Source organism: Puma concolor, chromosome A1 (assembly GCF_028749965.1).
Source record: "Puma concolor isolate L17-30 chromosome A1, mPumCon1.1.hap2, whole genome shotgun sequence".
In the NCBI taxonomy this organism is placed as follows: Eukaryota; Metazoa; Chordata; class Mammalia; order Carnivora; family Felidae; genus Puma; species Puma concolor.
The window spans coordinates 41,550,720-41,563,907 of NC_141667.1; the positions used below are offsets into that span (position 1 = coordinate 41,550,720).

The following is a 13,188-nucleotide window of genomic DNA, read 5'->3' on the forward strand; positions in this document are numbered from 1 at the left end:
CTCACGGTTCATGAGTTCCAGTTCCTCATTGGTTGAACACAAGCCCTGCTTCGGTTGAGCTCCACTTCTCTCTCTCTCTCTCTCTCTCTCTCTCTCTCTCTCCCTCTTCCCCTTGTGGGATTCTCTCTTTCTCTCCCTCACTCTTTCTGCTCCTCACTCACCTGTGCCCTCCCTCTCTCTGTCTCCCAAAAAAATAAATAAATAAAGCTGTTATTAAAAACAAGTGCGAGGTAATCTTTACTTTGAGAAACCATGAGCAGTGCTGAAATGAAATGCAGAAGAGCGTTTCTAAACTATTACAAAATACAGTAAATCTTGGTCTTGCTAAAAGTTGTGGTTAATGAGCTACTGTTTCTTAAACCCAACACAACCAGTGGAGAAACTGCAATGAAGAGTGAGATTTTTAACTAGATGGTGATTTGGTAAAGCCGTGACTTCTTGGCTGATTCCAAGATAGAGCCTTGGCTTAGGGTCTGCCGCTAGTTCAAGGCCTCCTGGCTCCCAGCTGTGGGCAGACAGCAGTGTCCCAGCAGACCTGGGCTGCGTGTGATAAGGGGTCCGGCAGGGCACAGGCCCTCAAGGCAAGTAACCCAGAGTAACTGTTCCTAAGGGTCCCATGAAAACCATAAGGCAATGGATGCCTAGCCATAGGGTTCATACTCCCAGCTGATGATACAAGGAAAATAGGGACCACTGTCTTTGCCTGGGCTCCCTTAACAGCAAAGGCTCATCTGTGAGTGGGAGCAGGAGTGAGGGACAGGGATAACAAGCAGGGCAGGAAGAGGTTCCACACACCCATATATCTGTCTTCAATCTTCATGACAGTCTGAGAAGCCTCACAGAATGCATCTTAGAACTGTTTATGCCCGGTATAAACAGGTATTTATTCCTTAGCTCCTCTTTGCTGCTGGGTAAGGGTTGTTCTGTGGGGAGTTAACTCTCTCACTTCTGGGTTGTGCAAGTACAGGTTCGCACAGGCATGCTGCAGAGATACCGGCACCCAGGGCACACTACACCCTCATTTATGGCTATAAATATGCCTGGAACTGGTAGCCAGAGCCATAGTTGGAGGAAAAAGCCAAGCTGAGAGAATTTTAAACAATGCTTAAGAGGTGTCTGATGCAACAGTCATCAACTAAATTCTATGCAGTCTCAGAATCAGCTATACAATTAGCAGGGTGCAGTGAAGCATGAAAATGTGGGAGCCATGTTCAAAAATTATTGGAATTTCAAGATGGTTACACAGAGCATTAATCCCTGCCCAGGTCCTTCTGAGGCCTGTGTGGCTGCACTGGTTGCATATGCCTGTGGAGCTGGTCTTGTCTGGACTCTTAAATAGCGAGTTAGTCCTCATCCCCAAACCTTGCTAATGCACACACACACACACACACACAAACACACACACACACACACACACGGGATGACTGACCACATTTTCCTAAGGAACACCGTCATTGAGGAGCTGACTTTTCTCTTCCCTGCTTCTCCCTGAGGTCTGGCCATGCAGCCATAAGCATGGCCTCCATACAGTTCTTGGCCCTGCTGGCGTGTGCTGAGGTTTTTCCAGGCCGTGGTCAGATCTGGACAAAGGAGAGAATTTTGCATAAAGTTGCTTATTTTTCCCCCCAAAATTCTTTATTATAAGAGTTTGTCCTTAAGAGAGGAAATTATGGTGATGGTAAACAGCACTTTTTATTTTGGTAAAGTTATGGTATTAATTTTTTTTAAGTGGCAGTCCTTTGCTAATCCTGGACTTAAAAAGAAAATTACTAGGGTGCTTCATTGGCTCAGTCGGTTGAGTGTGGGAATCTTGATTTTGGCTTAGCTCATGATCTCACAGTGCGTGAGATCAAGCCCCATGTTGGGCTCTGTGGTGGCAGTGCAGAGGCTATTTGGGCTTCTCCCTCTCCCTCTCTCTCTGCCTTCCCCCTCAAAATACATAATTAAGCTTTGAAAAGAGAAAAAGAAAAGTAGTAGCCTGTGAATGCTTGGGAATAATGGGATGGGAAGTGGGAGAAGGGGTAAAGGTTTCAAATCAAAGCCCTGGCCGATGTAGGGATTTGATCCGGTTTGGAAAGGAAGGGAACAAAGCAGAATATTTCATCAACAGTTCAGCAGCCCCTACAAGATAGAGAACCATTAAAATCCCTGATTTTACAAATGTTCCTGATGTGTTCTTTCTTTCATCCATTTTCTTGCCAAGGCTCCATCCAAGGACAAAGGGGAAAGCAGTGCCTGCCCAGTGGGGCATGAGCATGTGGGAAGCTCCCCTTCTGAAAAACACATCACCTATCCTTAAACCGCCCACCTGAAATTCCATTACCACATACTGCTTCAATTCCATGTACTGCTTTGGGTAGAATATGAGCCTCTCGTTTACTGAAGTGGCCTAATGTATTAGTTCTTTTAAAATGCATTAAAAGTGCAGGTAAGAAAAAGTTTTTGTAGCAGTTAGTATAGTGCCTGATGCACTGAAAATTCTGTATGGAGGTGGTAATGATGATGATGATGATAATGATATTAACATCACTAAATCTTAACAAAACCCAAAGAGGTAGGTTTGGAGGAAGAAATTGTTGTCTAAAAAATCGAAATTCAATGAGATTGAATACATTACTCAAAGCCACACTGCTTGGAAGCAGAGAGCCAGGATCCAAAACAGAGGCAGAGTCTAGATCTAACCACTCTGTAGTGTCTCACTCTGTAGGCCTCGATGGGAACATGAGGGGCACCTTGAGGGACAGGTGGGCGGAAGTGGAGGTGGGTGGGCCAGTGAGGTCCCTCATTCTCACCACACCACTGAGTTTTCAAGTGAAAAGACGAAGCCCTTTCTGAACCTCTATTTCTCTTTGTCCTTTTTTCCATACCTTCTCTCCTGTCACTCCTTGTGTGATTCTGGAAGAACCTATCAGAGGAAACAAACCAGAAAGATCCTTTCAGGACAACATCTCGTATCTGCATCTAGGGGAAGTGTCTAGTATTTGGTGTCTCACAGACAGTAGGTGCCTTATAAATGTTTGCCAATCATTATGAAAAGGCAGCCCTTTCTAAGTGTTTGCCAAACAGTCAGTGGTGTTCTTGAGCACCTTAGCCAAGGGCTCCATCACTGGGCATGCCCGACAGTGGGTTCCATGCCCACTTTCAACCGTATATGTCTCCCTACACATGGCCAACCTCAAACTCATTAATTACAATGCTTCTGAAAGATGTAGGTGTGTAGCACAGTCCCATTGTCAATTTCAGGGAGTGTCATCTGATACATACCTATTATTCACCCTCCGTGTCTAACAGCCCCAGAAATCCGAAAAACCAGACGGTAAGAACAGCACCTATCTCAATCTACCTAATGCAGGACTCTAAGGAAGTGCACCCAGGTGTTTGAGCAGGATCCCTGAAAGATTAGAATTTGCCAAAACCTCCAGATATGGAACAATGTTAGACCCTCCACTCCCAGCCCACCCAAAAAAATACCTCCTGTTAAGCAAGAATCAGCAATTCTTCTGACATTAACTTTTGGTGTCCCCTTATTCATTCCCCAGTCATTTGTTAAGAGGTGGCAAATTCATTATGACGTGCAGTTGTAGCTCTTTGTATGGGAGAAACCATTTCAAACTGATTTTCAATTTCCAAAACTAATTTTCAACACTAAACAAGAATTTGCCAAAACTTTTTATTTCATTTTTTATTTGAGCCAGCACCAAATGGTAGGCATTTTTAAAAATTGAATCCATCTGCAAATCAGAAGACTATTCTAGATGCTCTGGAAAACTTTCCAAGCTCTATATTAATTACTCTATTAATTACTGAGTCTTGACATCTGTACCTCACACTGATGGTCTTGCTTTGGCAGGCACACTCACAGACACCGTGAATTCTCATTTCAAAGCATCTGTGTCTATTTAATTCCAATACGGACACTAATTTTATTTTTATGAAGTTACAGAGTTAACAGGAAAGGGGAGGGGAAATCATATTTTTTTGTTTGGTCAGGCTGATAAGCTTCACAGACCTCATGGCTGAAGCAAGGAAGAGGCCAACATGGTCATGGAGCCAACTACATCTGGCTCTTCCACAAAGAACAGGCAGTCTCCTTGCCCAGCCGAGAGAAAAGAAAACCCACTTAACTGGATGCAAAGATGTTCCTCAGCCTTCCCTTTCTGTGTACAAGCTCAAGCACATACTGCCATTCTGTTCCTTCTGAGCACCTGGCTCCTTAGAACAAGCTAAATGGGCAACGGACATTAAGGAGGACACTTGTTGGGATGAGCACTGGGTGTTATATGTAAGTGATGAGTCACTAAATTCTATTACTGAAAACATTATTATATTATATGTTAGCTAACTTGGATTTAAATTGAAAAAAAGGAAAAAGAAAAAAAAAAGAATAATTCTGAGTTGCATAGTGATCAAACCAACCTTGGGTTAAGACTCACAGTCCTCCTTTCTAAGGGGATCAAGTCCAAAAACACTTGAAAGGGGCTACATATAATTCAATAATGCAGAAAGACAGGAGGGAATCACTTTAGGAAGAAGAGTAGATAAGATTTCTTTAGCACCAGCATTGGAACCAGAGATCTAAGACATGATTAGTTATCTCTAGGTCCAAATATGCTGTCCTTCCATTTGGTCTGTAGATTATGAAGTCTGTTTCCACAGAGAGCCGTTAAAATTGGGTTGGGACAGAAAAGCAACCCAGAGAAGCAGAAAAGGGAAAGGATGAGAAAAAATTCTTGTCCACATGGAACACATCTGAGGCCATTAGACTTTGGGGAACACTTTGACCTCATCTTTACCTTTGTAAATATCGATTTTTGTCCCTCCCGATGTGTTCCACCTGTTAACACAAGGTAAAATCTTTTTCTTTTATCAAGGAATATGAAGGAATGAATCTGCCCTCAAGCTTTGTTTTTAAATACATCCTCTTTAAAAAAAATTTGCCAAGCAGAGTTTCAACCGTACAATAGAATTTTCACCCTTTTATTCTGTTTTTAGAATATAGTTGCTGCTTACATTTGGTAATGGGTTTATTAATCCTTCATTGGGTAGACAAGAAAACTCTTCATTGTGGTTTTAACCAGGGTTTCTAAACATTGGCATTGTTGAAATTTTGGATCAGGTAATTCTTTTGGTGGGCTGTCCTATGCGGTGTTGGATATCTGGCAGCATCTTTGGTTTGCACTCAATGGATGCCAACAGCACCTGTTGTGAAAACCAAAAATGTCTCCAGACACTGCCAAATGCCCCTGCCAGAAGAAGTTGTTCCTTCCACTCTAGACTCACTAGTTGCTGGCTTTAAGAAAATCATTAAAATATGAAAAGGAGATACTAAAGTAGATATCCATTTGAAAGATCAAAATGCTTATTTCCCAAGTAGTTCATATTTGAAGAGTACTTTAATAGATCTTATTCACTGTTTAACTAATTGCCATCCTCCAGCCTCCCCTAATTACAGGGTGGGGTTATCCACTGATCTCTGACATGGCAGAATCCTCTCCCAGCCCCAGGAAAGATCGTCAGTCAGAAGAATTCCATTTCTTGGCCAAATGGTTGTTCCAGAGATGGGAATCCCATTGCTCAGTTCTAGACTGAGACATAAAAGGGGGAAGATGTTTGGGAAGGCCTACCCTTACAGGATTAAAATAATAATAATAATAATAAGTAAGATCCTAAGAAAAAGTCTTTTTGCCATATCTGTTTTTTTCCCACTAGAATGTCTGCCTTTGAACGTGACTGTACTGCTTAGAGCATTAGCAGGTACCTCACAATCACAAGGAACTAAGCCAAAAAACAAAAACAAAAACAAAAATGAAAAACAGAATTCCAACAGCTTGAGGAAGGTAGAGAAGAAAGAACAAAAGAGTTTCAGTACTTGATGACATCTTTGGACTGTTGAACCGGCCTTGGAATGTCCACCTCAGGCTACTTGGTAGTTGCAAGACTTTTATTGCTTAGCCAAATCAATAGTTGGCAAACTGATTTGTGGGTCAAAGGCAAGAACTAAGAATTGTTTCTACCTTTTTAAAACTTTGTTAAGAAAATGAAGGTTGTTAAAAATAAACAGCCATACATGGCCCGCCAAGTCTAAGCTCTTTACCATGTGGTACTGCACGAATAAAGTTTGCCAATCTCCAATCTAAACGACTCATAGCTAATGTCCTGTGATTTGTAACCTAAAGCATTCGTAACTAATACAAGTACTGATATCTTCATTTTAGAGTTATCAAAACAGGTTTGAATCAGTTGAGCCAATGGTAGGCTCAACCAGACAAGTCAGGTACAAATTTGCCATTATTTCAATTCATCGTGATGTTAAGCCAAATCGAGTCATCACAAATGCGTTTAACAGCCTTTTCTATTCTTTAGGGCTTCAAATCATATTTGTACTACAGACTTGGTTTTACAAGTCAGAATAGATAAATCTTCTCAATGAAACACAATATGCTCAGTGAATACTTCAAAGGGAGTCAAGCTGTCCTACTATCCAGAGCACCAAGGCATTTCCTGCACAAGAAGTCAAACCTACGGGCTCCAAGGAGGAAAATACATTATAGAAATACACTAGAAACAAACTTGCTGATTTGCTAAATTACCTTTTCTACTTGCTGAAACAGTTCCTGCATTTCCTTGCTGACTCACTCAGAGAGAGTGAATCCTCAGTGAGAAATATGCAAAGTCTTCCTCCATTAACTCTAGCACCCAAGTTAATACTGCTGTTCCCAGTTAGGCCAGCATGTTTGGTAGCACTTTGGTAAAGGGCTTAAATACTGACACAACCTTATACTCAGAGTCAGGTCCAGAAGAGAGCATACAAAGCTCATTGTGGAGAGCCCATCAGAAGAGTGTTGTACGCGTTACAATAAACACTTGCCAACATCTAACCACGGGACGATAACTGAGCACTGAGTGACTGTCACGGCCAAGCTTTTCTCAGTTGATTCACCCAGCATTCCTTTGCCTTTGGATCCCAGTACCTATCCCAGTACAGCAGGCGGTCACTCAGGAACAAGAGCCCTCAGTCTACACCCAATACTGGTTGTGCTTCAGTGTTGGGTTGGTTTGTCGGCAGAGCTTGACCATGTCAGGATCCAGATTCATCCACGTCTCCCAAGGAGCACATTTCTCCACTGGCTCAGTAGCTGGAGAAGCCATTTGCCCACTTAGTGGGTCCCTGCAAAGACTGACTGGAGGACTGCTGGAGCTTTTTAGAAGGGGTGTCACTGTGACGGTGGGAACAGCTATGCTCCTTTCTGGCCTAGGACTTGGGGTTGTAGTTTCCAGATTGGTCAGGGGCTTGATGAGAGGTTTTGCCTTTTCTGCCCTCCGGCCCAGCATCCGGATACACAAGGTCACGGCAGTTACTATCAGCAGGAAGACCACCACAGCCGAGGGTACAATGACTATCACAGGATAATTGCTCTCCCTGGGTTGGGTGGGTGCCTGAGGACTGGCGTCGGTGGTGTTTGGTGGCCAAATGATCCTAGTTAGAGAGGCTCTGCTGTCCATTGTAGGCTCTTGACCATGGTGTCGTCCCCAGGGATCTGCTTGCTGCTGCCTGGCCTGAGTCAGCTTCCCTAAAGTTTCTGCCTGTACTGTGGGTCCTGAGGAAACCACAAGCTTTTCCTGAGAGAAATCTGAAGTCACAAGGTTATTGGAAGTGACTAGTAAAGAAACATCAGGGATAAATGTTTGCAAGAGTAAGGGGTCAGGTGGCACTATGGTGAAGGGGAGATAACCTATTGCTGGCTGTACATGGTCTGCCCTGAGCAGGAAAGTGAAGGAGTCATTCACCATATCGATGCCTGTTAAGTTGGCATGTGGATTCAGCATTAACAATCCTTGGTCAATGTCCCTCTGAGTGAATACAGTAGCGTTTTCCATTTCAGCACCTCGGCCCACTCTTCGTACAAGTCTTCCATGGACAGGGGGTTCTGTCACTTCAAATTGGGGATCACTCTTAGTCCTATTAGCAAGCTCAGTAGCATCAAGGTCCTTTCTTCTCAGCTGATAAACCACTCTGTTGGCAATGGTCAAGTTTGACATAACCCACAGTAGAGGCTGCACTCTGATGCTCAGTGTTTGTCCTGTAAGGTTGCTTTCTGGTGTAAACAGTGAGAAATGTAGCTGGTCCCCAGAGGCAGTGAGATTTGTCATATGGTAAGAGAGTCTTCCTGAATGTAGATCCTCCTGCCCAAAGCTGATGACCACCTGGTTTTCAATGAGCAGATGCCCATGTTGGAGCGGCCATGTCATCTTGTAAGTGATTTGGGGGCTTCTCCCATTGGTCATTGCTGACAGATGAGTATTGGTGATAGGAACTATTGTCTGGCCTTGTGGGAGAAGTAGGTCAGTGAGGTTCACAAGGGTGATGGAGATGGGGATGACATCCAGGTGGAAGAGCTTATAGAGTGGGCGGTGTTGACCATCGGTCACACTAAAGTAAAACACGCCTGAGGATGGGCTTCCATCTTGAATGAATAAAACCCTAGAGTTGTCAATGTCAGCCTGTGTGAAATGGTGAACAGGTATGTCTGGATGGTGAGCCAGTGCCAAAAATCCATTATTAGGATTACGGATGATCATATATCTGATCTCCTCTGGAGGACTGTCTAGATCTTCCACTCTCAGATTTTCAGGTCCCACAACTAACCTGTTGCCCTGTAGAACTTTCAACCGAAGCCCCTTTGTCTTTAATGCTGGTGCCTGGTCATTAACAGGAGAGATGGTGATGTTAAACATCTCTTCAAGGAAGTCAGCCTTTGGTTTGGTGGCAGACTTGCTCTTTTGATTTGGCCAAACGGCAAAGGTAAAATTATCAGCCAGTGATTCAGAGTCATCGTGAAGGTATATGATTCCAAATTTATTAACTATATACTGGGAGAAATTGGGTTTTCCTTTGGTAATATTCCTCTCTCCAACCATAAGGGTTCCATGGTGAGGAAGAGATATAACCTGGAACCAGATCTCATAGGAAGATCGCTGTGATTTGGGTAATTTCAGTAAGAGGTTGGAAGCATCTAAATTAGATTGGCCAATGAGAACTTTGTCTCCCTCCTTGACGGCAGCTCCTGTGAAAATATAAAGAACAAAGTGGCATTTCATTAGAACTTTCAGATGACAGGGGCACCTGGATGGTTCAATCGGTTAAGCATCGGACTCTTGGTTTCAGCTCAGGTCATGATCTCATGGTTTTGTGGGTTCGAGCTCCACACTGGGCTCTGTGCTGGCAGCACAGAGCCAGCTTGGGATTCTCTCTCCCTCTCTGTCTTCCCCTTCCCTGCTCACTCTGTCTCTCTCTAATAAATAACTAAAACTTAAAAAAATAGTATAGAACTTTAAGATGACAGCTGCAAAGCACTTTCACTCTCAGATTTCCTTATTCCAGTGGATTATTCAAAATACCTTGGTTGCACAGGGACCTTGTTACCCAAGGCATATAAATTAAATTTTAAGTACACACACCCAAACTATTAAGTCAACATTACAAGCAAGAGAGTTCTGAAATCTTGAGATTCACTTATATAATGTTAATTTCCTCACTTACCTACTACTGGACTTTCTCTTGCCAGGGAAACAGGTGCAGCTTTCAATACCCCTTTTCTTTCAGGAACTTGCCCTATTTGTTATTTTCATTTTCTATGGACAGTTTTTAGTCATAGGCATGGTAAAGTCCCCGTTTGCAGGTACAAATAAAATTCTTTAGAACTAATTTTCAATCTTCCCCCCAACTACAACTATTAAAGCTTATGAGAGGAAAGAGAAGAGGACCAGAGAAAGAGCACGCATAAAGAAATAATTTTTTAAAACTATATATGTTTTCTTTCAAAGGTTGATGTCATGGCATTGCTATGATATCATGGCATTTCTAATTAACAAGAGAATTACTTATTTCCAAATTGTCCCAACTTTAATAATTACAAATAAGACACTGACCATATCTTTTGGTGCCTTTACCTGTATTTGCAAGCAGACGACTATGCCGACCAGGTTCAGTAATTTCATATGATATAGTAATACGAAACTCCTCAGGGCCTAGAGCTGCTGGTGGGGAGGATGTCGTGAATGTGAAAGAGTCTTCTGCAGTCCAGCCAGTGTTCTCACGGTCCACATGCTGATATAATATCAGTCGTTCACTGACCTGTCAAGACAGGAAGAAAAAATCAGCCCCTGGCTTCAGGGATAATACAAGGACTAACATGTATCCTAACTGAAGGAGATACATACATGTCTTTTCAGGGTTCATTCTCATGCTTAAATTACGGCACATATCTGCAAACATATGTGTTTGCACTTAACAATATGGTAACCTATTTGTCAAACATAGCTCTTCTATTACAAAAATAGTTTATTTATCAAAGGAAAAAAGCACGTTGATTTCGAGATGACTTAGGCTATGGTATTTATATTACAGAAAGTATATAATAAACGTTCACTTGCCTGTATGATAGTTTAAAAAACTATCAACTCATAACCAATCTTGTTGTATATAATATTACTCATATTCTGCCCAATAGCTTATTTTGAAGCCAATCTCAAACACCATTTTATCTGTAAATGTTGTAGTAAATATTGACAAAATGACTCTTTTAAAAAACATAATCACAATACCATTATCACATCTTTTTAAAAAATTTTTTTGAACATTTATTTATTTTTGAGAGACAGAGAGAGACAGAGCATGAGCAGGGGAGGGGCAGAGAGAGAGAGAGAAGAAGACACAGAATCTGAAGCAACCTGCAGGCTCTGAGCAAGCTGTCAGTACAGAGCCTGATGCAGGGCTCAAACCCACAAACTGTGAGATTGTGACCTGAGCCGAAGTTGGATGCTCAACCGACTGAGCCACCCAGGTGCCCCATATCACATCTAAATATTATCAATAATTACTTAATATCATCAACTATCCAATTAGTGTTCAAATATCTCTGATGATCTACTACATGGCTTTTTTTTTTTACATAGTTGCTTTGAGTCAGGATCCTTAGAAGTCCACACATCACATTTGTTTGATGCTTCTCAGAGGCATCTCTTAGTCTATAGGTTCCTCTTCTCTAATTTTTTTGCTTGTAATTTATTTGTTAAAGTAATTGGGTCATCTGCCTTATAGAGTTTCCTACATTCTGGATTTTGTTGCTTGCATCCCAATGGTGTTGTTTGACATGTTCCTCTGTCCCCTACATTTCCAATATACTAGTAATTAAATCTAGAAATGTAATAAGAATCAGATTCAAGTTTTTGTTAGGAATGTTTTACAGGTTGTATTGTATATTTTCTGTGCATCTCATTGCAAGACAAAATAATTTTGGGTTGCTTCTCTTTTGGATATGTTAAGATTAATCGGTGAATTCAAATGCTTCCAGGTTGATCCATCTCTTTTAAAGTTCTCCACCAGCCTGGTCATGTGATAATTTTACAGAGTCAGTGATATGATTGTTTAAACACCTGATTTTTGCAGTGGCAAGGCAATGATATTTTAAACATTCCTTCTTCATTCTTACCTGAAAGTCTTCTAAAAAGAATTTTCCCTCATCAGCTATTCGGCTACACTGATGCTATGCTGCAGTATATGTAGGAAAGACAGGATAAATACTTGATTCTTTCCCTTTATACTGATTTTTAGAAAAATGAGCTCCCTGATTCCAATATCCAAACATAAACGTTTGTTTTGTTTTGAGATCATTATAAACTCATGAATTTTAATGTATGATGTATTTCATTCTATTGCAACTGTTATTCTTATGGATGTTCAAATTTTCCCACCTTGCTTAGGGTATTTTTCAATATTTTCATCTAAGTCTCTAATGCCTGTTGCCTATCAATGTCCTTTGTGGCCCAGCTGATGGAGATAGGCTCCACCCAGGGTTTGGTTGTTCAGATAGCATGTGGGTAGTCCTTCCTCCAACAACAGTGACTGAAAGTTCTAAAACTCTAATCACAGAAAGGAAGACTAGAGATAAAATGGTTAACCCTTTCATTCCGATAGGTCACATCTTTTTTTTCTGACCTGCCTTCTATAATATCTGAACTTAGAGGTAGGCTTTTCCAAGGTATTTATGTCCATGTCAGCAGTTATTAGTATACATTATCCCATAATTTACAGAGCATTTCATCAGTCAGTATTTGGAAACACTGTATTAATTAACAGGAGTCTGGCTGTGTATTGCTGTGGCTCAACGCTGACACAATGGACGTACCTAGAACCAGAGTTCTAGAAAGGCTTTGGGTCTATGAGTTTCCATGGAATATAAGCTTCCTATTTCCACAGTGGCCAAAACCTGTTGGCGAGTTTCTCACTCCTTTCCTATTCATGGATAAGACAAGGAAGTGCAGTCATTTAGGGATTTTAAACAAGGAGAAGAAAGTATTGTTTCTCATAAAGAAGCAAGGTTACTCATGAAAAATTGGAGTTTTTCCTTAGAAGTTTCTGGGAAACAAGTCAGTTTTATTTAGCAGTTCCTCTATTTCTATTATCAGCTTAAGATTTATAATAAAATATTCATCATAAATGTATTCATTCACAGGTGACCATGCCATGGATTTTGGACTGGAGAATGGTTCCTAAAGTTTCCCATTCTGCTTGAGAGATGTGTAATATTACAAGGCAAGATACATGTAGCTCCTTAATATTAAAAGTAACACAGTCTATTGACCAGGAAGAAAAAAATTCTTGGAGGCTAGTTGATCTTATCTTTCACTTCTCTGGTTTAAGTAAAAGTTAACTTCTCTGAAAAATATATAATAAGTTATTGGAATAATCTAAGGGTCTTCTGATGTCTACAGGATGAGGAATGATTGTCCCAGGGGAAGAATGGTTCTTATAGATGGGAACAGTTGAGATGAAGTTCAGAAATTTGAGGGAAGTAATTGGAGAGGAGGCTGTATACTGGAGGAGAGGTTGGCTGTAGTTCTGTTTTTGAAAAGTCATTCAAAAAGTGAGAAATTGTGAATAACTTATTGACTTATTCTATGCTGGAGAGTGAGAGAATTAAATTAGATCAGCTTGAGTGTCTGAACTTCAAGACAGGACAGCAGATAACTGAAAGTCTGAGCTAGAAGTAAAAGGGAGTGAGTGTGTGTGTGGAATGTCAACTTGGCAGCCATGCCTTGAAGGAACTTAGAGTAGAATCTTTAATATTTAGAAGACAGTGAGCTTTAAGAATCAGATTCTAAGGTGTGTGTGTGTGTGTGTGTGTG

General features: G+C 41.3%; 1 protein-coding gene across 6 annotated transcripts in view; it reads right to left on the reverse strand.

Moving 5' to 3' along the window:
* Positions 1 to 54: 54 nt before the first annotated feature.
* LOC112860480 (chondroitin sulfate proteoglycan 4-like) overlaps positions 55 to 13,188 on the reverse strand; it is a 75,329-nt gene continuing 62,195 nt past the window's right edge. For 3 of the 6 annotated variants that reach the window (XM_086678695.1, XM_086678670.1, XM_086678690.1), the window contains 2 exons: positions 9,952 to 10,135; positions 3,657 to 9,065 (listed from right to left, as the gene is read on the reverse strand). In XM_086678695.1, the coding sequence (XP_086534821.1) occupies positions 7,018 to 9,065; positions 9,952 to 10,135 (2,232 nt within the window). In that variant the 3' untranslated portion in view covers positions 3,657 to 7,017. Of the gene's footprint in view, positions 2,906 to 3,656; positions 9,066 to 9,951; positions 10,136 to 13,188 lie in introns of those variants that run through there. The other 3 variants (XR_015241213.1, XR_015241215.1, XR_015241212.1) reach the window with 3 other exon arrangements.